At 43.7% G+C, this 27,163-nt stretch overlaps 1 protein-coding gene across 2 annotated transcripts in view; it reads left to right on the top strand.

The window, feature by feature from the left end:
- LOC141051059 (uncharacterized) overlaps nt 1-26,231 on the top strand; it is a 50,566-nt gene extending 24,335 nt beyond the window's left edge. For both annotated transcript variants that reach the window (XM_073547891.1, XM_073547890.1), the window contains exons 2-7: nt 12,856-13,005; nt 13,135-13,314; nt 13,397-13,520; nt 13,604-13,701; nt 16,167-16,257; nt 24,415-26,231. In XM_073547891.1, the coding sequence (XP_073403992.1) occupies nt 12,928-13,005; nt 13,135-13,314; nt 13,397-13,520; nt 13,604-13,701; nt 16,167-16,257; nt 24,415-25,616 (1,773 nt within the window). In that variant the 5' untranslated portion in view covers nt 12,856-12,927 and the 3' untranslated portion in view covers nt 25,617-26,231. The remainder of the gene's footprint in view (nt 1-12,855; nt 13,006-13,134; nt 13,315-13,396; nt 13,521-13,603; nt 13,702-16,166; nt 16,258-24,414) is intronic.
- The last annotated feature ends 932 nt before the right edge of the window (nt 26,232-27,163 follow it).

Consider the following 27,163-nt stretch of genomic DNA (forward strand, 5'->3'; position numbering starts at 1 on the left):
TACCCTTGGGAAAATAAAAAAATGGTGACTAAAAGATCATGTTTGTGGAAAAAATACGAATTTTTTATTTTCACGCCCGGGCGTTATAAACTTCTGTGAAGCACTGGGGGGTTCAAAGTGCTCACCACACATCTAGATAAGTTCCTTGGGGGGTCTAGTTTACAAAATGGTGTCATTTGTGGGGGGTTTCCACTGTTTAGGTACATTAGGGGCTCTCCAAAGGCAACATGACACCCGCAGACCATTCCATCAAAGTCTGCATTCCAAAACGTCACTACTTCCCTTCCGAGCCCCGACGTGTGCCCATACAGTAGTTTTCTCCCACATATGGGGTATCAGCATACTCAGGACAAATTGGACAACAACTATTGGGGTCCAATTTCTCCTGGTACCCTTGGGAAAATAAAAAAATGGTGACTAAAAGATCATGTTTGTGGAAAAAATATGAATTTTTTATTTTCACGCCCGGGCGTTATAAACTTCTGTGAAGCACTGGGGGGTTCAAAGTGCTCACCACACATCTAGATAAGTTCCTTGGTGGGTCTAGTTTACAAAATGGTGTCATTTGTGGGGGGTTTCCACTGTTTAGGTACATTAGGGGCTCTCCAAAGGCAACATGACACCCGCAGACCATTCCATCAAAGTCTGCATTCCAAAACGTCACTACTTCCCTTCCGAGCCCCGACGTTTGCCCATACAGTAGTTTTCTCCCACATATGGGGTATCAGCATACTCAGGACAAATTGGACAACAACTTTTGGGGTCCAATTTCTCCTGGTACCCTTGGGAAAATAAAAAAATGGTGACTAAAATATCATGTTTGTGGAAAAAAATACGAATTTTTTATTTTCACGCCCGGGCATTATAAACTTCTGTGAAGCACTGGGGGGGTCAAAGTGCTCACCACACATCTAGATAAGTTCCTTAGGGGGTCTAGTTTCCAAAATGGTGTCATTTGTGGGGGGTTTCCACTGTTTTGGTACATCAGGGGTTTTCCAAACGCGACATGGTTTCCGATCTCAATTCCAGCCAAAAACGTCAAATGGCGCTGCTTCCCTTCCGAGCTCTGCCATGCGCCCAAATAGTGGTTTACCCCCACATGTGGGGTATCAGCGTACTCAGGACAAATTGCACAATAACTTTTAGGGTCCTGTTACCCTTGGAAAAATAAGAATTGAGGGTGAAAAGATCATTTTTGTGGAAAAAATATGATTTTTTAATTGTATGGCTTTATGTTATAAACTTCTGTGAAGCCCATGGGGGTTCAAAGTTCTCACCACACATCTAGATAAGTTCCTTAGGGGGTCTAGTTTCCAAAATGGTGTCATTTGTGGGGGGTTTCCACTGTTTTGGTACATCAGGGGTTTTCCAAACGCGACATGGTGTCCGATCTCAATTCCAGCCAAAAACGTCAAATGGCGCTGCTTCCCTTCCGAGCTCTGCCATGCGCCCAAATAGTGGTTTACCCCCACATGTGGGGTATCAGCGTACTCAGGACAAATTGCACAATAACTTTTAGGGTCATGTTACCCTTGAGAAAATAAAAATTGGGGAGAAAAAATCATTTTTGTGGAAAAAATATGATTTTTTAATTGTACCGCTGTACGTTATAAACTTCTGTAAAGCCCTTGTGGGTTCAAAGTTCTCACCACATATCTAGATAAGTTCCTTGGGGGGTCTAGTTTCCAAAATGGGGTCACTTGTAGGGGGTTTCCACTGTTTAGGGACATCAGGGACTCTCCAAACGTGACATGGCGTCCAATCTGAATTCCAGCCAATTTTGCATTGAAAAAGTCAAACGGCGCTCCTTCCATTCTGAGCTCTGCCATGCACCGAAACAGTGGTTCCCCCCACATATCAGGTATCAGCGTACTCAGGACAATTTGCACAATAACTTTTGCAGTCCAATTTCTCCTGTTACCCTTGGTAAAATAAAAAAAATTGAACCTGAAGTATTTTTTTTTTATGAAAAAAAGTTAGATGTTCATTTTTTTTTAAATATTCAAAAAAATTCCTGTGACGCACCTAAAGGGTTAATAAACTTCTTGAATGTGGTTTTGAGCACTTTAAGGGGTGCAGTTTTTAGAATGGTGTCACTTTTGGGTATTTTCTATCATATAGACCCCTCAAAGTGGCTTCAAATGTGATGTGGTCCTAAAAATAAAATGGTGTTGTAAAAATGAGAAATCGCTGGTCAACTTTTAACCCTTATAACTTCCTAACAAAAAAAAATTTTGGTTCCAAAATTGTGCTGATGTAAAGTAAACATGTGGGAAATGTTAGTTATCAAGTTTTTTGTGTGCCGTATCTCTGTGATTTAAGGGCATAAAAATTCAAAGTTGGAAAATTGCGAAATTTTCAAAATTTTCGCCAAATTTCCGTTTTTCTCACAAATAAACGCAAGTTATTTGAATGAAATTTTACCACTAACATGAAGTACAATATGTCACGAGAAAACAATGTCAGAATCACCGGGATCCATGGAAGCGTTCCAGAGTTATGACCTCATAAAGGTACAGTGGTCAGAATTGTAAAAATTGGCCCGGTCATGAACGTGCAAACCACCCTTGGGGGTGAAGGGGTTAAAGCACATCACTTCTGGACATGCACACTAGGGGATGGACTATATCGGACTGGATGCAGGAGCAGTACATTATTGTAGACAGACTCCATTCTATATGTCCTATGACAATTCACCTCTAGGAATGGGAATGGGTCTCCTAGTCTGCTGATTGGTTTTGGATGAAGTGGGATATTTAAACACGGATACCTCGCTATTAGGCATACTATGCTGAATATCATGAATTAACATGAATTAACATCCTTGTATCAAGCCTTGTGATGAAGCTGTTGGGGAAACGCTTCAAGGTAGATTATTGAATCATTATATTACAGCCAGCTCTGGCAAAAATTAAGAGACCACTTCCAAATGTTCATTTTGTCTGCTTTTTCTCTTTATAGGTATATATTTGAGTAAAATGTAAATTATTAAATTAAATTATTCCACCATTCTTTCACACTGCTTCTGGTACAAAAAATTAAGCAGTTCTTCTTTGATGGCTTGTGACTATCCATCATCCTCCTGATTACATTCCAAAACTTTTCTATGGGGTTCAGGTCTTAGAGAATGGGCTGCCCATGGCAGTGTTTTGATGTGGTGGTCTCTTAATTTTCGCCAGAGCTGTATGTATATGTATCTATGTGTGTATGTATATATATATATATATATATATATATATATACATAATCAGGGCTAACCAGGGCTTCTGAGGTACACCCACTGGTAAGCAGGGGCGCCATTTTCATTCCCTATGGTGCCAACCTCCGCGGCTGGGCAGTATCAGCTTTGTTTAGATATGGGATAGGGTAAGGTAGTGACTGTATGTTATTTAGCAGCATCATTGTTTACATCTGTTTATATACATCCACAACAAGCCATTCAGCTTGTAATTTTGCTATGTCATGGTCTGTATGGAAATTGTTGTCTAGTGCTTCAGAGAGTAATGCTCTTGGCCTCTCTCTGGCTGTGGGATGGCTTAAAATAGCCTCTTTTGGGTTCTTTCCATTGTCGGTGATACTTTTGACCTCGGCTGAGTTCCTGATCCCCGTGTATTTGAGGATACTGTCTGCCTGTGTGTGAATGTTTGTGTATGACCCAGTCCGTTCCTGTTTCTGAGTTTGCTACTGGATTCTGTACTTTCTTAGTCTCTTAGTTTTGACCTCTGCTTGTCCCTGATCTTCCTTGCAGCTATATCCGGCTTTCTGACCCTGGATTGTTATTGATCATGTCTCTGTCTGTTTCCATCTGTACTGTGGTTGTCTCCCTGGATGACCCGCGTCTGTCTGGCATCCCCCTGGACTTCTCTAGCCCGAGCTACAGTCCCTGGAGTCTGGGGCTTGTCTCCGCCCCTGACACTCCCTTAGCGGTCACGTGCTTCAGGTCCTCTTTACCTGAAGCACGCTTCTCCACTGAGTCTGTCTGGTTCCTCTGGAATCTCTGGGCACCATCCGCTCAACTCAGGACACGCGCACTGACTTGGTAAGTCAGGTCAGTGCGGTGTCCTTTACATGCTAGTTTTAAGTATATCTATGTAGTTAGTTGAGTTTTTAATGCATATGTTTAATAAAGTTTTAACATTTTAATTTGAGGGGGAGGGTACTGCCCCCTACACATACAATATGGTACCTTCCACCCCACTGACTTCCCCACGGCCACTTAATAAATACTCACTTAGGCTAGTTTCACACTAGCGTTTTTTAACAATGCGCTTCGTGCGCAATAGAATCGCTTGCAAAAAACTCATCATGTGTTTTGTATGCGTTTGCTTTTTTTAGGTGCATGCGTTTTAACCAGTTTCTAGCCATGTTAACTCTTAAAATGCCTGCGATTTTAAACGCAGGCGTGCGCATGTCCATGCGCACGCCTGCGTTCCCATAGACTGTAATGTGATTTTTTTTGCGCATTCCGTGCGCAAGCGTGGGCATGTGTTTTTTTTAGACAGGTCGGACGGACCAAAAATGCAACAGGTTGTGTCCGTCGCGCCTAGGCACACACTACAAAAAACAGCATGCTATGTGCACACTACAAAAAAACGCATGCGCACGAATGTTAAAGATAGGGGCGCAGGACGCATGCGGATGGACGCGCACGAAGCGCAGCGCTAAAAAACGCTAGTGTGAAACCAGCCATAACTCCATTCTTGTTGCAGATAATAATGAACTAAGCACCTATGAGATATTTATCACACAATAGCTTGATAAGCAGGGATGTATCGTTCATAGCGGCAATGAGTGGGCTTGTGCGATTTGGCACCGGGCACCCTCACTTTCCCCACAATCACAATTTCAGCAATATCCACATTCCTGTGACGATGAAACCATTGAATAGAATAGTGATTTAGGGAGTTGAAAGCTCCTGATCCACCAATCAGCCTTCGCCTGTGAGTCTGAGACTCCGTGCACTGCAGGTACAATGACGTCACTACATCACACCTATAGTATGGAGCCTCAGTACTCAAACTGCACAGACTGGAGCGGCGCACCTCGGTAACGGGGATGGGTGAGCAGTGGGTGCGGGTTTTTTCTAGTTTTTTTATTTGGAATATCAGGAATTATGGGGGCCATCATACTGTGTGGCAGCCCTCATTCTGAGGTTCATGGGCACACAGGAGAACAATTTCCTGGTGTTGAGTCAGATAGCAATAAGTAAAGGGGCCTTTACACATAGCGATATCGCTAAAGCGTCACCGAGTTTTTGACGCAGCAGCGATATTGCTAGCGATATCGCTATGTGTGATACTTACCTCCGACCGGCTACCCCGCTGTCTGTCGCTGATCGCGCGAGATCGTGCAGCTTCATTTCTCGTCGGGCGCTTCCTGCTGGCGCCGACGAGCGACGTGTGGGCGCGGGCGGGAGGACGTCAGAATCGCCGCGTTTGAAAGGTAAGTAACGACCGCTGCTGCGTCGCTACATCGCTGTGAGATCTGCCTGTGTGGCAGCTCACTAGCGACCATTTAGCGATGCACCAGCGATCCTGACCGGGTCGTTTCGTTGTCGGGATCGCTGGTGCATCGCTAAATGTAAAGGGGCCTTAAGGGCCTGTCACACTAAGCGATATCGCTAGCAATATCGCTATAACATCACTGGTTTTTGTGACGTTATAGCGATATCGCTAGCGATATCGCTATGTCTAATACTTACCTCCGACCGCTCCCCCCGCTGGTTATCGCTGATCGCGCGAGAACGTCCGGGACCGTTTCTCATCGTCAGCTTCCTGCTGGGCTTCCTGCTGTGACGACGAGCGACGCGTGGACGCGGGTGGGAGGAAGTCAGGATCGCCTCGTCTGACAGGTAAGTAGCAACCCCCGACCCCTGTGATGTCGCTGGTGAGATCTGCCTGTGTGGCAGCTCACTAGCGACCACTTAGCGATGTACCAGCGATCCTGACCGCGTCATATCGCTGGTCGGGATCACTAGTGCATCGCTAAGTGTGACAGTACCTTTAAGTGAGAAATACAAACCTGTGGTCTATCTGATTTGCAGTCCAGAACTGTTATGGTGTTGTTCGCCAGGAGGGAGACATCAGATAATATAATTGCAGTGGGAATCCGGATTACAGGCAGAGAGCATAGCGGAGACAAAGAGCAGGTTATGGTCCTTTTCTCCGGCCAGTAGGTCTAATTAAAGTGGATTAAGTTAAGGTAGGATTCCTTATCTTAGACCAGGATTTAAGCAAACAATTGTCTATATTAGAGAGGAAATGGCAGTGTCGTCAAACTGGCACATGAATTCTCCTATGGAGAGCTAAAGATTCAGTGCCAAAGCAAGGAGTGTGTGTCCCTCATCGAATGGACTTTGAGAGTACTATTGAGTCATACCGCTGCACCTCAGCCAGTGAGGTCCTCACAAATCAGCTGGGAGTAGCTCTGATGGGCCGTAGCAACACATCTCAGCTCGTATGGTCCCACACAGGGATAATGGGAATTCCCATAATGGTTTGCTGGACTTTTGTGGCTTGTAACAAAAATAGTGTACTGCCACATGTAACTGGAAAGTTCCTGACTCTGCAAAATGCAGAGGAAACATTCATAAAGTGCTATGCCTGCTATATGATGTGTATAATTCTCATCAAGTTCTTAAGAAAAGTATTTTTTTGGACTTTGGCCTCCCTCGTTCATCTCCATACCATCTGGTCTGAGCCTGCCAAGGACAACAACAGCATGTGGTCGTCAAGAGATATGACTACGACAAAATTATATATTTTTTTTTTCCTTTTGATGTTGGGGGCCCAATTACAGCTATTGCTGTTGGGCTTGTGCATTCTATCTGCACCACTGTGTATAGGATAAGAGTATAATAATGTTGTTATGGATGTGACTTAACTAACATTGTGCAGTGACTCTATCTTCCCTATAGTGACAGATATTTCTTGTTGCTAAAATTGTGATTTTTTTTCCCCACTTTAAACCTTTGCATGGGGGATATATTCGTATATCCCACCACTGCCACCAATTTTTCACATACCCACTTCTCAGCACGTGATTTGGGGTTGCGCCTGTAAGGGTTAATCTATCTCCTCTCACTCAGTCCAGCATTCAACCTCTGTCCTATGCTGCAATGGGAGCATAAATCACACCCCAACACAGACCACGCACTCCATTTCATACACGCTGCCACCACTCCCCGAATAAACGGGCGATGAGTCCCGGAAATATTACTACTACTGTCTGCCAATCACCAGGATCATACACTGTAAGACTATGGATTCTTTAGAGCATACAGGGTTCAAACTTATTAAAATTTTAAGCTTTAAAAGAAAAGGTACAGTGCTTACAATAAAAAGATATAAAAAATATGGAAATAAGTGACCTACAAATATGCAAAAACTGTGATAAAATAAAAGGGAGAAAACTTGCAGGGGTGCATTTATGTACATTTAATCAAAGTACATTTGATCAAAGTACTGGCAGTTATACCATGGGACAATCTAACACTCATCTCTATTTTCTTCATACAAGTATTTAATTCATTCAATGTCCTGCACTGAATCTTGCATGTGTCAGCCATAGCTATTCATCTTAGCAAGCATATGAAATAGTATATAGTTATTTCAACTTACTCTGCTTGTCCCCTTATGCTGTGAGGTCAAGTAACTTTTTCAAAGTGGTTTATGATCTATGTAGGCCTGGACACTTGTTTATCTGTTCACTACATTATTGTGTCCTGCTGTCTCAACTTTGTTTGATTGCTAGCGAGAAAAAAAAAGGGAGAGCTCTTAGAACTAGCCTCCTATATATTCATGGAGGGATGCATTTATGTACATTTGATCAAAGTACTGGCAGTTATACCATGGCATTTAGACAGGGCAGGAGACACGTAAGACAATTAAATAAATTTATTCCCAGTATACATGGATTACAACAAATTTTCACCATATGCATTTGTATAATTTATATCATGGCTGCTGCATTCACTCTCATCCACTGCCCTTAAATTAACTCTTTATACTCCATCCATATCAGCCCCTCTGTCCTTTGCTCTCCTATGTATAGCACTCAGGCTCTTTTCACATTGCTAAACGGCACAGATCAATTCAGTTGCACCATCCAACACACGAGACTCTCACAAATCGCTTAACCATCTGCTCACTCTTTCTATCCTCCTTCTCCTAGTCGCAGGAGATATCTCTCCCAACCCCGGCCCCCCATGTTATAGCAAGTCAAACCCCCCAACTGCTACACTGAGAAACCCCTCTAATCTTATTAATATTCCCTGCATGCCTTCTGTCTCTTTTAATTGTGCCCTTTGGAATTCTCGCTCAGTGTGTAATAAACTTCCCTTCATCCATGACTTCTTAATTTCTGATACTCTTAACCTTCTGACCCTTGCTGAAACCTGGATCCAGCAGTCAGAGACCACTTCTCTCATACCCCTAGATCGGGCAACAGAGCAGGTGGAGACATTGTTCTGCTCCTATCACCCAAATGTACCTTTCAGGTTAACCCTCAGGTACCTTCATTTGTCTTCCCTTCTTTTGAGGTCCATGCTGTCAGACTCTACATCCCCTTCTCAATGCAACTGTCTCTGGTGTGTTGTCCTATGGGCCCCTCCCATCAGTTCCTGGATCACTTTGCCACCTGACTTCCACATTTTCTCTCCTCTGACATCCCCACCCTCATCATGGGTTGGGTGATTTCAACATCCCCATGGCTTTTCCGCTCTCCCCATCTGCTACTCACCTTTTATCTCTAACCTCCCCTCCTCACCAATCGTTACACCGATGCCTCTACCTTGTACCAGTCATTACACTGGCTACCTATCCACTCCAGAATTCAGTATAAACTTATTACCCTCACCCACAAAGCCCTCCATGGCTCAGCACCACCCTAGATCTCCTCCCTTGTTTCAGTATACCACCCTACCCGCGCCCTTCGTTCTGCTGATGACCTGAGGTTAGCATCCTCAATAATCAGAACCTCCCACTCCCGCCTCCAAGACTTTACACGTGCTGCTCCAATTCTTTGGAATGCACTTCCCAGGTCAAAAGTTTTACCATAACCAGGTTCCCCGCATCATGTTCCCACATGCTTTATGCATCCATTAGCCCTCTGTGGCTGTTCTGATACACACTTAACATTATGGCTGGTCCATACAATCAGGGCAACTGTTACCACCCACCTTTCATGTCTCCCTTTTTTTCCTCATAGATTGTAAGCTTGCGAGCAGGGCCCTCATTCTATTGTTATGCTGTAATGTCTATTGTCTGTACAAATCCCCTCCGAAATGTAAAGTGCTGCAGAATATGTCGGCGGTAAAGAAATAAAATTTATTATTCAGCCTTTCGCAGCTTACTAACTCTCCTATGCATGAAGACGGAAACTCCCTCGACTTGGTCTTCTCCCGGCTCTGCTCAGTGGATGTTTTCACAAACTCCCCTCTCCCGCTCTCTGACCACAACCCTCATTCATTCTCTGTCAAGAACTGCCATCCCGCTCAGGTCACCCCCACTTTCCACACTTATAGAAACATACAGGCCTTTAACACCCAGAAACTTATAAAGAACGAACTTGCAGTCATCATTAGACCCTATCTCCTCCCTCTCATGTCTTGATTCTGCATCTACTCCCTTGTCTCAGTCTACCACCCTACCCATGCCCTCCATTCTGCTAATGACCTGAGGTTAACATCCTCAATAATCAGAACCTCCCACTCCCGTCTCCATGATTTTTCACGTGCTGTGCCAGTTCTTTGGAATGCACTATGCAGGTTAATACGATTAATCCCCAATCCTCACAGTTTTAAGCGTGCCCTGAACATATGTTCAGATTGGCCTACCGCCTCAACGCATTAACCTAACTAACCCTGTGTAACCCATTGAAAATTTTTACCATAACCAGACTCCTCGCATCATGTTCTCACATGCTTTATGCATTTATTAGCCCTCAGTGTCAGTACTGCTACATACTTAGGCCGATAACCGGTTCATGCAGCGTTACATGAACACCCGATTCTTACACTATGGCTGGTCCAAACAACGAAAGCAATTGTTACCATTCACCTTTTGTGTCTCCCATTTTTTCCTCATAGATTGTAAACTTGCGAGCAGGGCCCTCATTCCTCTTGGTCTCTGTTTTGATTTGTGTTTGTTATGCTGTAACGTCTATTGTCTTTACAAGTCCTCTCTATAATGTAAAGTGCTGCAGAATATATTGGCGCTATACAAATAAAATTATTATTATATTCTATTTCTTAAAAACCTATCATCAGTGCGATCATAAACATACAAGCCTCTGATGGCTCCGGTGATGCACTGTACTACTGTAGTGCTGTGTATCATCACTGCCTGTCAGTGTAATACTAACGACCCCATACACATGAGATAAGTGTTGGCTGATCGGTCATTTGGCAGATGACTATCTCTCCTGACTCCCCCATACACACAAATATTCCAGCTTTCCTGTGGTCTGTACAAGAGAGTCGCCTCCAGACTCCTCTAGCGGAGGATTATCTTCATGAAGAAAAGTGGATTAACCTCTGAAATTCAGGATGCGAGATCCTTTTCTGCCCTGACGTAATCTGTCGGGAGAACCCCAAATACAGTATATTTGCCCAAACCCCCTGAAATCAGTGCTTTCATGCAACTTTAGTCTAATGTGTATGGGGGGTTAAAGGTAACTTATTAGAGGCTGCCTCTGGCTCGGCCTAACAGACCTTCATACATCGCAGGCCCAGACACCATTATTAGGCATGTAAGTAGCATAGTAACTGGGCCACCCCATACTATTGAGTACTTGTGGGCAGGGGGCATTCAGCCAAACTCTGTCACACCTTCTTAGATGCCATGTTTGCTTTTCAGAGAAGCAAATGGTTAAACTGCCATTTTTTTTGTTGCAGCCGCACCTGTGCCATCCCTGCAGTGTACCTCCATGTTCTGCTGCTCTAAAGAGTTAATCTTTTTAAAATGTTTAACGTTTTAAAAAAAATAACAAAATGTGTCTTCTGCTATTTTTTAGTTTTTTTTTTCTTTTTACAAGAAATGTTGAGGCCAATTTTCTTTTGACACATTTTAATATCTGCCTATTTCCTGGTGTTTTTCTTGAAATATAGGAAAGCCTAAGGCCAGAAATATAACCCATAAATCACTGTACCTGGAGACTTTGCGATCAGATCATTTCTGTCCACGGTGTTTGTGGAAGCAAAAAAGCTTTTATAAAAGAGTCAGACTTCTGTGTGTGAATCAGACCTGAGATCTAAGGTGATAGAAGATTACAGTGCGGGGAAGACGGGAAACATATAGACGGCCGGTGGTGATGGAGTCGGACTCTGGCCAAATATGGTTCTAGAGCCATAGTAGAAGATGAAGATGTCGTCCTCATCATGAAGTAGTTATTTCTCATGTCACGTGTAATGAATATCTCCTGCAATATTGGTAATGCCGATTCCAGTGTCGGTAAATGAGATGATAATTAGCGTTATGGAAGATGAGTCTATGAGAAACGTATTCAGCTGCCGGCTCCGAGGAAGAAACTGCTTGTTGTGTGTGGTCTAAAATGTATAGGATTTATTACCAGATGTAAAATAGAAAACTACCGTATTTTTCGGACTATAAGACACACCGGACCATAAGACGCACCCCAATTTTCAGAAGGAAAATAGGGAAAAAAATAATAATGTGTCAAATGGGGGTCCATCTTACAGTCCGAATTCAGCTTACCTGGGAAGGGATCTGGCACTGGTGGAGGAGTGGTCACAGGGGTCATTCAGTGGTCCAGGCTCGTGCGGTGGCGGCTCTGTGCTGGGGCAGGTTGGTTGTGCTGGAGCAGCTGGGCTGTGCTGGGGCAGGTGGGCTGTGCTGGGGCAGCTGGGCTGTGCTGGGGCAGCTGGGCTGTGGCAGCTGTGCTGGGGCTGGGGCAGCTGTGCTGGGGCAGCTGTGCTGGGGCTGCTGGGGCAGCTGTGCTGGGGCTGCTGGGGCAGCTGTGCTGGGGCTGCTGGGCAGCTGTGCTGGGGCTGGGGCAGCTGTGCTGGGCTGGGGCAGCTGTGCTGGGGCTGGGGCAGCTGTGCTGGGACTGGGGCAGCTGTGCTGGGGCTGGAGCAGCTGTGCTGGGGCAGGTGGGCTCTGTGGGGTGAGGGTGGCGGCTCTCTGTGCTCCGATGCAGGGGCGGCGGCTCCGCCGGCATTTCCTCCAAGCCCGGAGGCCCCCCGCACATCCCTTGCTGGCCGCCGCCATGTTGCGGTGGCCTCCGGGAACATGGACGCCGGGAAGATGGACGCCGGGAAGATGGCCGCCGGTCCGGGGACGGCGCATGCGCAGGTTCAGATCTCGTCCCGAGATCTCGGGGGACGAGATCTCTTTGCCGAGATTTGAATCTCGTCCCCCGAGATCTCGGGACGAGGTCTGAACCTGCACATGCGCCGTCCCTGGACCGGCGGCCATCTTCCCGGCGTTCATGTTCCCGGAGGCCACCGCAATATGGCGGCGGCCAGCAAGGGATGTGCGGAGGCCTCCGGGCTTGGAGGAAATGCCGGCGGAGCCGCCGCCCCTGCACCGGAGCACAGAGAGCCGCTACCCCTGCACCGGAGCACAGCCCGCTGCCACCACCGCACTACAGAGCCCCGCGGCACCCGCACCAGCCTCCAGCCATGATCGCGGAGGTTAGTATATTGCGACCATAAGACGCACCCCCCCACTTTCCCAAAAAATTTTTGGGGAAAAAAGTGCGTCTTATGGTCCGAAAAATACGGTAAATGCTGTAAAATAATAAATCTCCTCTTATGTTTCCCTTATTATCTCCAGTAATTGTATTATTACACAGGATTTTAATGATGATACATCGACTCATCATCTTCTTTTTCAGGTCTCTACAATATCAGATCCTCTCAGTGAAGACCTTCTATATTAGAGAATTGTCCTAATTTACTCATCAAAGATGGATATGGACGGAGACAAGATGGTGCAGAGGATATTACACCTCACCCTAGAGATCCTCTTCCGGATTACTGGAGAGGTGAGAGATTCTGATGACGTCACATTACATCATTCTTATCTATGGGAATAACAGATGGACTGAACTGGAGAGGTGAGGACTCTGGAAATGTCTGTAGTAAGATTTATTAATGTCTCTCTCCATAACTAGGATTACACAGTAGTGAAGAAGACCTCTAGTAAGCGCTGTCAGGATGCTGTGTCTGGGTTTAGTGGTCTTTCCCATCTTTCACTCAAGGGACGTCCACCTCATCTCTTGATACGTGAGAATATTGATGACCAGAAGATCCTAGAACTTGCCTATAAGATGATTGAGCTGCTGACTGGAGAGGTGACACTGCTGGGAATGCTGGGGCATTATAGAGAAATGCTATGAAGGGATCGGGGGATGACGGTATCCTTGTATGCGTCAGGTTCCTATAAGGTGTCAGGATGTCGCTGTCTATTTCTCCATGGAGGAGTGGGAGTGTTTAGAAGGACACAAAGATGTGTACAAAGACATCATGATGGAGGTTCCCCAGCCCCTCACATCACCAGGTAATAGACAGGACTAAATATACACGGTCTATAATTATCTGTATGTAAAGAATGAATTCAGTCCCTGTATGTGTTTCCTCCAGATCTATCCAGTAAGAGGACAATACCAGAGAGATGTCCCCATCCTCTTCTTCCACAGGACTGTAAACAAGAAGGTCCTAGTGTTCCTCATGATCATCAGGTAGATTGAGACAAGGTGTCATGAGATGTCTCCTATGATATTTAAACGACTGTGAAGGTCTTGTGTTCAGCCTTGTTTTAGCCATCAATATTTTAAAGTCATGGCCAAAACTGTTGGCATCGTTGAAATATTTCCAGAAAGTGAATTATTTCTCCCAGAAAATTATTGCAATTACACATGATTTAATATACACTTTTATTTCCTTTGTGTGTATTGCAGCAGCACAAAAAAACTGTGAAAAAATGGCAAATTTTACATAATTTCTCACAAAACTCCCACAAAATGGGCTGGGCAAAATTATTTGCATTGTGAACTTAGTATTTGCTTGTACACCCTTAACTGCAATCAATCACTTCCTATAACCATCAACAAGCTTCTTACAACTCTCATCTGGAGTTTTGGATCACTTCTCTGTTGCAACCTGCTACAAGTCTCTCATATTTGAAGAGCAATTTTAAAATCTCTGCACTCTGTTCAATGCCATTTAGATCCGGGCTCATTGCTGGATACTTCAGACCTGTCCAGGGTCTTGTTTTCATCTATTTCTTTAGACTTCGTGAAGTATGTTTGGGGTCATTGTCATGCTGGAAAACCTATGACCTAGGATGCAAACCCAGCTTTCTGACACTGGGCTCTACATTGCAATCCAAAATCATTTGGTAATCTTCACATTTCATGATGGCTTGCTCACAGTCAAAAAATCCAGTGCCAGAGACCCCAAAACATCTTGGAACCTCCATCATATTTGACTGTAGGTACTATGTTCTTTTCTTTGTAGGCTTCATTCATTTTTGATAAACAGTAGAATTATGTACTTTGCCAAAAAGCTCTACCTTGATCTCATCTGTTCACAACACTCTTTCACAGAAGTATTTTGGCTTACTCGCATACATTTTGACAAACTACAGTAGCTTTTTTATGTCTCTGTGTCAGCAGTGGGGTCCTCCTGTGTCTCGTGCCATAATGTTTAACATCATTAAAATGTTGAAGGATACTTTGCGTTGATGCACCTTGAGCCTGCAGAACAGCTTGAACTTCTTTGGAACTTGATTGGGGCTGCTTATCCGCCATCCGGACTATCGTGCGTTGCAACCTTTCATCAAATTTTCTCTGCCGACCACGTCCAAGCAGATTGGCTACAGCTCCATGGGATGTTAACATCTTGATTATGTTGCACACTATGGACAAAGGAACATCAAAATCTCTGCAAATGGACTTGTAACTTTTAGCTTGTAGATATTTTTCAACAATTTAGATTCTCAAGTCCTCACACAGTTCTCTTCTTCGGTTCTCCATGCTTAGTGTAGCACGCAAAGACACTTAATGCAAAGAATAAGTCAACTTCTCCCCTTTTTATCTGGTTTCATGTATTCATATTGCCCACACCTGTTACTTGTCACAGGTAAGTTTAAATGAACATCACAAGCTTGAAATAAAGTTATTTACCCACAATTTTGGAACGGTGTCAGCAATTTTATCCTGCCCATTTTGGGGGTTTTGTGTGAAATTTTGCCATTTTCTTTCTTTTTTTGTGTTCCAAAAACACACAAAGTAAATGAGCAATGTGTATAACAAAATATGTGTAATTGCAATAATTTTCTGGAACAAATACTGCATTTTACGCATTATAAGACGTACTTTTCTTCCCCCAAGTTTGGGGGGGGGGGGGAATGGAGGTGCGTCTTATAATCCGTATATACCAGTACCGTTGCTGCAGGCTGGGATGAGGGGGTGCCCGTCGCTGCCCGGGTTGTCTGCTGCCGCTGCCCGGGGTGTCAGCCGCTGCGGGGGGCTCTGCCGACATTTCGTGAAAAGCCAGAGCCCCCCACAGTTCCATGGTTTCCTGTGCGGTGGAGCTGAAATCTCATCTCCCAAGATCTTGATGCCGATATCTCTGCCCATGCGCCGCCCCCCGGCAGCCATTTTCCCAGAGTCCACCGCACAGGAGGAAACCACGGAACTGCGGGGGGCTCTGGCCTTTAATGAAATGTCGACAGAGCCCCCCCCCCACAGTGGCAGACACCCAGACAGCGGCGGCAGACACAGCGGGCAGCAGTGCTCGGCACCCCAGCAGCACCGCCCATCAGGCCCCCCTCATCCCACTGCAGCATCACCCCACTCCTGCCTCCTCCAGCAGTGACCCTGGGACTCTGCTTCACCGCAGCCACCACCCCCGGTAAGCAATAAGACACATGGATTATAAGAAACACCACCATTTTATTAAAAAAAAATTTTTTTTCCTTGTTTTTCTCCTCAAAATTTGGGGTGCGTTATAATCCGGAGCGTCTTATAATCTGAAAAATACTGTACTTCATTTTCTGCAACAATTTAAAAAGTGTCAACACTTTCTGTCATGACTGTGTGTTTTATACTTGTGTAATGAGAACGGCGGAGATGGCAGGATTAAAGCTGATCATAGATGTGACTTCTCCATCTGTCTGTGACTTTTACAATATTTGTTTCAGGGTGAAGATCTGACCCATATTAATACTACAGAGACATATGTGAGGGGTGATGAATGGTGTAAAGAGGAGATTCCTGCATATGACTACCCAGGTGAGTAGTAACCACTAAATGCAGAGACGTCACAGATTCTTCTCAGTCACCTGCTGTGACGGTATTATGAGTGGTATAGTCCGGCTGTATCACAATAGTGTGATCACCATTTTGCCTCTAGACCACAGCATACTCCACCACCATACTCTATTCAAATGACTTTGGTCATTAACCCCTTCACCCCCAAGGGTGGTTTGCACGTTCATGACCGGGCCAATTTTTACAATTCTGACCACTGTACCTTTATGAGGTCATAACTCTGGAACACTTCCATTGATCCCAGTGATTCTGACATTGTTTTCTCGTGACATATTGTACTTCATGTTAGTGGTAAAATTTCATTCAAATAACTTGCGTTTATTTGTGAAAAAAATGGAAATTTGGCAAAAATTTTGAAAACTTCGCAATTTTCCAACTTTGAATTTTTATGCCCTTAAATCACAGAGATACGGCACACAAAAAACTTGATAAGTAACATTTCCCACATGTTTACTTTACATCAGCACAATTTTGGAACCAAAATTTTTTTTTGTTAGGAAGTTATAAGGGTTAAAAGTTGACCAGCGATTTCTCATTTTTACAACACCATTTTATTTTTAGGACCACATCACATTTGAAGCCACTTTGAGGGGTCTATATGATAGAAAATACCCAAAAGTGACACCATTCTAAAAACTGAACCCCTTAAGGTGCTCAAAACCACATTCAAGAAGTTTATTAACCCATTAGGTGCGTCACAGGAATTTTTTTGAATATTTAAAAAGAAATGAACATCTAACTTTTTTTCACAAAAAAAATACTTCAGGTTCAATTTTTTTTATTTTACCAAGGGTAACAGGAGAAATTAGACTGCAAAAGTTATTGTGCAATTTGTCCTGAGTACGCTGATACCTGATTTGTGGGGGGGAACGACTGTTTCGGCGCATGGCAGAGCTCAGAATGGAAGGAGCGCCGTTTGACTTTTTCAATGCAAAATTGGCTGGAATTCAGATCGGACGCCATGTCACGTTTGGAGAGTCCCTGATGTACCTAAACAGTGGAAACCCCCTACAAGTGACCCCATTTTGGAAACTAGACCCCCCAAGGAACTTATCTAGATATGTGGTGAGAACTTTGAACCCACAAGGGCTTTACAGAAGTTTATAACGTACAGCGGTACAATTAAAAAATCATATTTTTTCCACAAAAATGATCTTTTCACCCCAATTTTTATTTTCCCAAGGGTAACAGGACCCTAAAAGTTATTGTGCAATTTGTCCTGAGTAGGCTGATACCCCACATGTGGGGGTAAACCACTATTTGGGCGCATGGCAGAGCTCGGAAGGGAAGCAATGCCATTTGACGTTTTTGGCTGGAATTGAGATCGGACACCATGTCGCGTTTGGAAAACCCCTGATGTACCAAAACAGTGGAAACCCCCCACAAATGACACCATTTTGGAAACTAGACCCCCTAAGGAACTTATCTAGATGTGTGGTGAGAACTTTGAACCCCCATGGGCTTCACAGAAGTTTATAACATACAGCCATACAATTAAAAAAATCATATTTTTTCCACAAAAATGATCTTTTCACCCTCAATTCTTATTTTTCCAAGGGTAACAGGATCCTAAAAGTTATTGTGCAATTTGTCCTGAGTACGCTGATACCCCACATGTGGGGGTAAACCACTATTTGGGCGCATGGCAGAGCTCGGAAGGGAAGCAGCGCCATTTGACGTTTTTGGCTGGAATTGAGATCGGACACCATGTCGCATTTGGAAAACCCCTGATGTACCAAAACAGTGGAAATCCCCCACAAATGACACCATTTTGGAAACTAGACCCCCTAAGGAACTTATCTAGATGTGTGGTGAGCACTTTGACCCCCCCAGTGCTTCACAGAAGTTTATAATGCCCGGGCGTGAAAATAAATAATTCGTATTTTTTCCACAAACATGATCTTTTAGTCACCATTTTTTTATTTTCCCAAGGGTACCAGGAGAAATTGGACCCCAAAAGTTGTTGTCCAATTTGTCCTGAGTATGCTGATACCCCATATGTGGGAGAAAACTACTGTATGGGCACACGTCGGGGCTCGGAAGGGAAGTAGTGACGTTTTGGAATGCAGACTTTGATGGAATGGTCTGCGGGTGTCATGTTGCCTTTGGAGAGCCCCTAATGTACCTAAACAGTGGAAACCCCCCACAAATGACACCATTTTGTAAACTAGACCCCCCAAGGAACTTATCTAGATGTGTGGTGAGCACTTTGACCCCCCCAGTGCTTCACAGAAGTTTATAACGCTCGGGCGTGAAAATAAAAAATTCGTATTTTTTCCACAAACATGATCTTTTAGTCACCATTTTTTTATTTTCCCAAGGGTACCAGGAGAAATTGAACCCCAAAAGTTGTTGTCCAATTTGTCCTGAGTATGCTGATACCCCATATGTGGGTGAAAACTACTGTATGGGCACACGTCGGGGCTCGGAAGGGAAGTAGTAACGTTTTGGTATGCAGACTTTGATGGAATGGTCTGCGGGTGTCATGTTGCCTTTGGAGAGCCCCTAATGTACCTAAACAGTGGAAACCCCCCACAAATGACCCCATTTTGAAAACTAGACCCACTAAGGAACTTATCTAGATGTGAGGTGAGCACTTTGAACCCCCAAGGTCTTCACAGAAGTTTATAATGCCAGGGCATGAAAATAAAAAAATCGTATTTTTTCCAGAAACATGATCAATTAGTCCGCAATTTTTTCATTTTCCCAAGGGTAACAGGAGAAATTGGACCCCAAAAGTTGTTGTCCAATTTGGCCTGAGTACGCTGACACCCCATATGTGGGAGAAAACTACTGTATGGACACACGTCGGGGCTCGGAAGGGAAGCAGTGACGTTTTGGAATGCAGACTTTGATGGAATGGTCTGCGGGTGTCATGTGCGTTTGGAGAGCCCCTGATGTACCTAAACTATTGAAACTCCCCACAAGTGACCCCATTTTGGACACTAGACCCCCCCACGGAACTTATCTAGATGTGTGGTGAGCACTTTGAACCCCCAAGTGCTTCACAGAAGTTTATAACACTCGGACGTGAAAATAAAAAAATAATTTTTTTCCACAAAAATGATATTTTTGCCCCCAATTTTTTATTTTCCTAAGGGTAACAGGAGAAATTGGACCCCAAAAATTGTTTTGCAATTTGTCCTGAGTAGGCTGATACCCTACATGTGGGGGTAAAACACTGTTTGGGCGCATGGCAGAGCTTGGAAGGGAAGGAGCACCATTTGACTTTTTCAACTCAGAATTGGCTGGAATTGAGATCAGACGCCATGTTGCATTTGGAGAGCCCCTGATGTGCCCAAACAGTGGAAACCCCCAATTATAACTCCAACCCTAACCCCAACACACCCCTAACCCTAATCTGAGCCCTAACCCTAGCTCTAGCCCTAACCCTAGCCCTAACCCTAGCCCTAACCCTAACCCTAGCCCTAACCCTAACCCTAGCCCTAACCCTAGCCCTAACCCTAACCCTAGCCCTAACCCTAAGGCTGTGTGCACACGCTGCGGATTTTGCTGCGGTTCCGCAGCGGTTTTGGCTGCTGCGGACCCCAGTACCATGATTCCCTATGGGAATCAAAAACCGCAGTGCAGACGGTGCGGAATTTTCCGCGCGGATTATCTGCGGTTTTCAATCCGCAGAAAGAATTGACATGTCAATTCTTTCTGCGGATTCTCCTGCGGTTTGCCATCTCCTCTATTGAGGAGATGAAAAACCGCAGGACAAAACCGCAGAGCAATCTGCAGGTAAAACCGCAGGTCTTTTGACCTGCGGTTTCACCTGCGGATTTTACAAAATCCGCGCGGATGAATCCGCACCTAATCCGCAGCGTGTGCACACAGCCTTACCCTAACGGGAAAATGGAGATAAATACTTTTTTTTAGTTTTATTATTTTTCCCTAACTAAGGGGGTGATAACGGGGGGTTGATTTACTATTTATGGCGGTTTTTATTTTTGGCGGCTGTCACACGCTAAAAGACGCTTTTTATTGTAAAAATAGTTTTTGCATCACCACATTTTGAGAGCTATAATTTTTCCGTATTTTGACCCACTGAGTCATGTGAGGTCTTATTTTTTGCGGGACGAGTTGACGTTTTTATTGGTACAATTTTCGGGCACGTGACATTTTTTGATCGCTTTTTATTCCTATTTTTGGGACGCAGAATGAACAAAAACCAGCGTTTCATGAAATTCTTTTGGGGGGGTGCGTTTACACCGTTCCGCGTGCGGTAAAATTGATAAGGCGGTTTTATTCTTCGGGTCAGTACGGTTACAGCGATACCTCATTTAGGTAGTTTTTTTATGTTTTTGTCGGTTTTATGCAATGAAAACTATTTTATATAAAAAATAATTATTTTTGCATCGCTTTATTCTGTGAGCTATAACTTTTTTATTTTTTCGCTGATGATGCTGTGTGGTGGCTCGTTTTTTGCGGGACAAGATGACGTTTTCAGCGGTACCATGGATATTTATATGCGTCTTTTTGATCGCGCGTTATTACACTTTTTGTTTGGCGGTATGATAATAAATCATTATTTTTTGCTTCGTTTTTTATTTTTATTTTTTAAGGGGTTCGCTAAAAGGGTTAACTAATGGGACAGTTTTATAGGGCGGGTCATTACGGACGCGGCAATACCTAATATGTGTACTTTTATTGGTTTTTTTTTTATTATTTTCAAAAAATGAATTTATTGGGGAATATTTTTTTTTTTTTTTACTAATTTATTTGGCGATTATTTTTAATTTATTTTTACATTTTTTTTTAATTTTTTTTTTACTTTATTACATAGTCCCAGGTGGGACATCACTGTCCTGTGACAGATCGCTGATCTGTCACATCACAGATCACTGTGACAGATCAGCAATCTGTCACAGGCATTGAAGCAGACTTCCTCTTGCCTGCGCTTTGCAGGCACTGAGGAAGCCAGCTTCCTCAGGTCCCCGAAGGCCCCCGTCGCCATCTTGGATTCGGGGGCCTGGAGGATAGGAGCCCCCCGCAGCAGCGCTGCACATTGCGCTGCCGTGGGGGGCTCAGGGAAGCACGGAGGGAGCCCCCTCCCTGCCGATGCTTCCCTTTAACTCCCGGTACACCGCGATCATGTTTGATCGCGGTGTGCAAGGGGTTAACGTGTCGGGGGCGGTCCGTGACCGCCCCTGACACATAGTGCCGGGTGTCAGCTGTGATAATCAGCTGACACCCGGCCGCAATCAGCGGCGCTCACCACGTGGGCGCCGCTGATCGCGGTAGACGTACTATCCCGTCCACGGTCATACGGGCCCGGGTACCGTGGACGGGATAGTACGTCGGATGTCAGGAAGGGGTTAAAAGCCCTTTTCTATGTAAATTACAACCTGGAGAATCCACCTACCCCCTGGGATTAGAAGACGCTGACCGTTACCTGTGTAGATCTGTGAACCACAAAGCCAAATGACAGCATACGTAGAATGGGCTGACAAGTTAGAAAATTACTTCACGAAAAAGATTATGATGTAAGAGAAAGCGGAGGGTTATGATGCTGTTGACTTCCTAGAACCCTGATACCTTATTGGATGAATCTACCTGCTCTCCCTTCTGTGCTGCTGAATGTGCCCATATGGTCCCTACAAGACCAGGTCCAGTCTTTCTGGCCAAACTTCACTTATGATCGACAACATTAAATGTGCAGTGAGGCCAAGTGTGAATTTCTGTACAATAACATCAGAGTTTCCCTTTATCCTGACTTTTCAATTTATTTAAAACCAACTAACTTCAAACAGGATTGTGATAAACTACATGAAAAACATTACACCTGTGCCATGATATATGTCTAAGCTGTGCATGGCTGATGGCTGTAATATACATTTATTCACGCCTGCAGGAGATGTGTGGCTTGGCTTCGAGCCTTGGTTTCATGGATTCACTCCACATCATAAATTCTATTATGTTTTCAATCATAACGAATTCTGATTACTGCACAATCTCTCCTGAAATGGGGAGCACTAATACTTTCTCTACTCTTCTGGTCAGGACTCATAATAGCTCCAGTGGTCCACCATAAATTTATACAACTCCAGCTTAATGTTGGAGTTCTCCCCCAAGACATACGATATTGTTGGGGATGTCACGTATTTTTTTATTCTATGTCTTACTTTACAAGTTATTTCTGTATGATAGTTTAATTGTGGTGGGATCGGCCCGCCTCACTTATGTGGCTCTGTATCTCACTGGTAGTCTTTAAAAAAAATATCCATCTGCAGTGTTCTAAAAAGTTATTTTTAATGTCTAATTTTTCTTCTTGAAACTCAACTGACAAAAAAATATTGGCCTTTATGATAGTTTAGATTGCGAAGAACCACCAAGCCCCATACTTTAATGACTCCAGAGAAGTTTCACCACTACTTACTTATTTATTTTTTTTTACCATGAAGACTGTTGAGTTTGATAATTTCAGTAGATGTATTATTGTCTATGCTCAGTTTGACTACTGTAGTTAGTGCCCAAATTCCTCTGATTTAACCACTTCCTGCAGCCAGTTTTGTGTTCCTAATCAGGGCCCATTTTTCAAATGTGACGTCTTTCATGTGGTGACAACTTTGGAATTCTTCACAAAGGATAAGGAAACAAGTGTACCTTACAAATTATTTTCCAACTTCTCTGGAATTGGACAATATCCTGTATATGGTTGTACACTACAGTCTGAGCACATGGCAAGATTAAGAATATAACGATTGCTATTGAGCTATTTAAATTACGATCTTGCTGGAACAGTTTGCAGACACAATGTATAGGGGCAATGTTCAGGGTCAGCTGGCACCTTACAGTATGGCCACCATGAACAGACTTCTTCGTTTTCCAGATCCTAGATATTATCTTGCTCATCACCCTTTAATCCCTCTACATGGATCTGGATTTACACAAAGACCCCTAGGCTTGGGCCAAGGTGTTACCTGCTGTTCAGTGGTGTAAGATGGGATGAATAATAATTAGGTAGTAGAGTCAGAACCAGGATGGCAGAAAAAAAACAAAATCAGAACACACAAGAGTAGTCAGTAAACAGGACGGAGTTACAACAGGAAGCAAATGCACCAGCCGGGAACGGAGCACAGAAGACTGAACCAGAGGAGAACAAGGCTGTATCTGGCAGCTTCCAGAAATATGCTTCGCAATTTAGTAGGGTGTGTTGCTTTCCAATTGGCTGAAGCAGGGAGCAGATTACTCTAGCTGGACAGCACGCACACACACTGCCAGACCGGATGGTTCTACAGGTCTCAGGCACCCTAATCTTAGTGGCTTGAGCTTTTGGTTACCACGTTTCCTCGATTACCAGTGCCGCCTGCAAAATCAATAAGGTGGCTCCTGGTGATAGAGGCAGACGTCTCAGGAGCTGATCTCAGAGTAGATGGGACACATCATTTGCAGAAGCCCCAATATAACAAAATGGCAGAAAACCAGAGCACTAGAAATACTCATAAAGTGACTCCATTTTGGAAATTGCAACCCTCAGTGAATTAATCTATAGGAGGAGTGACTATTTTGACTACACAGACACTTGGCATGCAGTGGAAGTAGGAGAGTAGAGACTGCACATTAGCTAATTTTATTACCCAACACATAGTACCCAGATTGTGCTCCAGGAGTCACACACATACTGTAAACTAAGTGGGTTCTTCACACTAGTAATATCAAATACATGGATTCTAAATATGGTTTGGTCACACTGCAAGGCTCAGGAGTGAGGGGGAGCTTTGAATTTGTCAGAATGACTTGTGCTAGATTGGCTAATGGAAGCCATGTTGCTTTTCAAGATCCTTTGAGCCACTAATAATGTGGAAACCTCTGTTTTTCCATTGACAGATGATGGACCTGAGTTGCGACTTGTTTTTTGTGAGATGAGTAGAAGCTTTTAGTGGTATTATTTCCTACATAACATTATTTGGTTGCTTTTTATTTCTTATTAGGAAGGCAGAATGAAGAAACACCATGTTCTACTGGTTCATCTAATTAGGTTTTCTATTAGACTGTCAATAATTCAATATTTTTACATAATTTGCCATTTCTACATAGTTTAAGTAGTAAATGTTCCAAAATATAAACTTCAATGATATTTTATTAAAAAATAATTGGTTTTATTCTTGGCAGATGACTGTACCAGGAGATCAGAGGGACACCTGACATCTTCAATTTTTAAATCGGATGATCTTGAGATCCCACAGAATACAATTGAAGTGAATGCCTTTACTCCAGATATACCATCATCCCTTCACAGCAAAGATCTATCATCCGATCCTTTGAAACAGGTCCTCTCTTCTGATTCATTACCGACTACTAAGGAAAATCAAAGTCACAAAATAAGCAATAAAAAACTAACTGCTTCAAAAGCAAAGAAGCCATTTGCATGTTCAGAAAATGGAACTAGTTTTCCCCTTGAAAAGACTTTTCTTAAGCATCAAAAAATTCACATAGCAAAGAATAGATTTTCTTGTTCCAAGTGTGGGAAATGTTTTAACCACAAATCAGATCTTGTTAGGCATGAGAGAGTTCACACAGGGGAGAAGCCATTCTCATGTTCCGAATGTGGGAAACGTTTTACCCAGAAATCAGATGTTGTTACACACCAAAGAACCCATACAGGGGAAAAGCCATTTTCATGTTCAGAATGTGGGAAATGTTTTACACAGAAATCAACTCTTGATAAACATCAGAGAACCCACACAGGGGAGAAACCTTTTTCATGTTCAGAATGTGGGAAGTGTTTTAGCCGTAAATCCGATATTGGTATGCACCAGAGAACCCACACAGGGGAGAAACCTTTTTCATGTTCAGAATGTGGGAAATGTTTTACACGGAAATCAATTCTTAATAAACATCAGAGAACCCACACAGGGGAGAAACCTTTTTCATGTTCAGAATGTGGGAAGTGTTTTAGCCGTAAATCCGATATTAGTATGCACCAGAGAACCCACACAGGGGAGAAACCTTTTTCATGTTCAGAATGTGGGAAGTGTTTTAGCCGTAAATGCGATATTGGTATTCACCAGAGAACCCACACAGGGGAGAAACCTTTTTCATGTTCAGAATGTGGGAAGTGTTTTAGCCTAAAACAAGATTTTGTTAGGCACCAGAGAATTCACACAGGAGAGAAGCCTTTTTCATGCTCAGAATGTGGGAAATGTTTTATCCAGAAATCAGATTTGGTGAAGCACCAGAGAATCCACACAGGGGAGAAGCCATTTTCATGTTTAGAATGTGGGAAATATTTTACAGAGAATTCAGCTCTTAATAAACATCAGAGAAGTCATACAGAAAAGAACCCTTTTTCATGTTCAGAAAGTGCATCTTGATAGTCACCAAAGAACCCACACAGGGGAGAAGCCTTTTTACGTTCAGAAAGTGGGAAATATTTTATCCCTTTCTGACATGTGATGTACTATCCCATCCATGGGACCCGGGCCCCTATGCCCATGGACGGGATAGTACGTCATAGCGATCAGCGGTGCTCATGGGGTGATCGCGGCCGCGGCTGATCGCGGCCGGGTGTCAGCTGATTATCACAGCTGACACCCGGGATGTTAACCCCTGGCACACTGCGATCAAACACTATTGCAGTGTACCGTGGGTTTAGGGAAGCATCGGCAGGTAGGGGGATCCCTCGGTGCTTCCCTGCGACCCCCGCAGCAGCGCGATGTGCAGCGCTGCTGCGGGGGCCTCCTTCCCTGCAGGTCCTCGGATCCAATATGGCGGCGGGGGCCTGCAGAGAGCTGGCTTCCTCACTGCCTGCACAGCGCAAAAGTGTAGAAATAATTTATAAAAAATCGCTAAATAAATTTAAAAAAAAATATTCCCTAATTAATTTTTTAGAAATAACTAAAAAAAAAACAGTAAAAGTACACATTTAGTATCGCCGCGTCCGTAACGACCCGCTCTAAAAAGTGTCACATTAACCCCTTTAGCGAACCCCTTAAAACAAAGCAAAAAATAATGCTTTATTATCATACCGCCGAACAATAAGTGCAATAACGGGCGATCAAAAAGACGCATATAAATATCCATGGTACCGCTGAAAACGTCATCTTGTCCCGCAAAAAATGAGCTGTCACACAGCATCATCAGTGAAAAAATAAAAAAATTATAGCTCGCAGAATATAGCGATGCAAAAATAATTATTTTTTATATAAAATTGTTTTGATTGCATAAAAGCGCCAAAACATAAAAGAATTACATAAATGAGGTATTGCTGTAATCGTACTGACCTGAAGAATAAAACTGCCTTATCAATTTTACCGCACGCGGAACGGTGTAAACGCCCCACGAAAAGAAATCCATGAAACGCTGGTTTTTGTTCATTCTGCATCCCAAAAATCTGAATACAAAGCAATCAAAAAATGTCACGTGCCCGAAAATGGTACCAATAAAAACGTCAACTCGTCCCGCAAAAAATAAGACCTCACATGACTCGGTGGGTCAAAATATGGAAAACTTATTGCTCTCAAAATGTGGTGATGCAAAAACTATTTTTACAATAAAAAGCGTCTTTTAGCGTATGACAACTGCCAAACATAAAAACCCGCCATAAATAGTAAATCAAACCCCCCGTTATCACCCCCTTAGTTAGGGAAAAATAATAAAACTAAAAGTATTTATTTCCATTTTCCGCTTAGGGCTGAGATTAGGGTTAGGGGTGTGTTGGGGTTAGGGTTGGAGTTAGAATTGGAGGGGTTTCCACTGTTTGGGCATATCAGGTGCTGTCCAAACGCAAAATGGCGTCTGATCTCAATTCCAGCCAATTCTGGGTTGAAAAACTCAAATGGTGCTCCTTCCCTTCCAAGCTCTGCCATGCGCCCAAACAGTGTTTTACCCCCACATATGGGGTATCAGCCTATTCAGGATA

This window comes from Dendrobates tinctorius, unplaced genomic scaffold (genome assembly GCF_039654945.1).
Source record: "Dendrobates tinctorius isolate UK_male_01 unplaced genomic scaffold, ASM3965494v1 ptg000155l, whole genome shotgun sequence".
Lineage (NCBI taxonomy): Eukaryota > Metazoa > Chordata > Amphibia > Anura > Dendrobatidae > Dendrobates > Dendrobates tinctorius.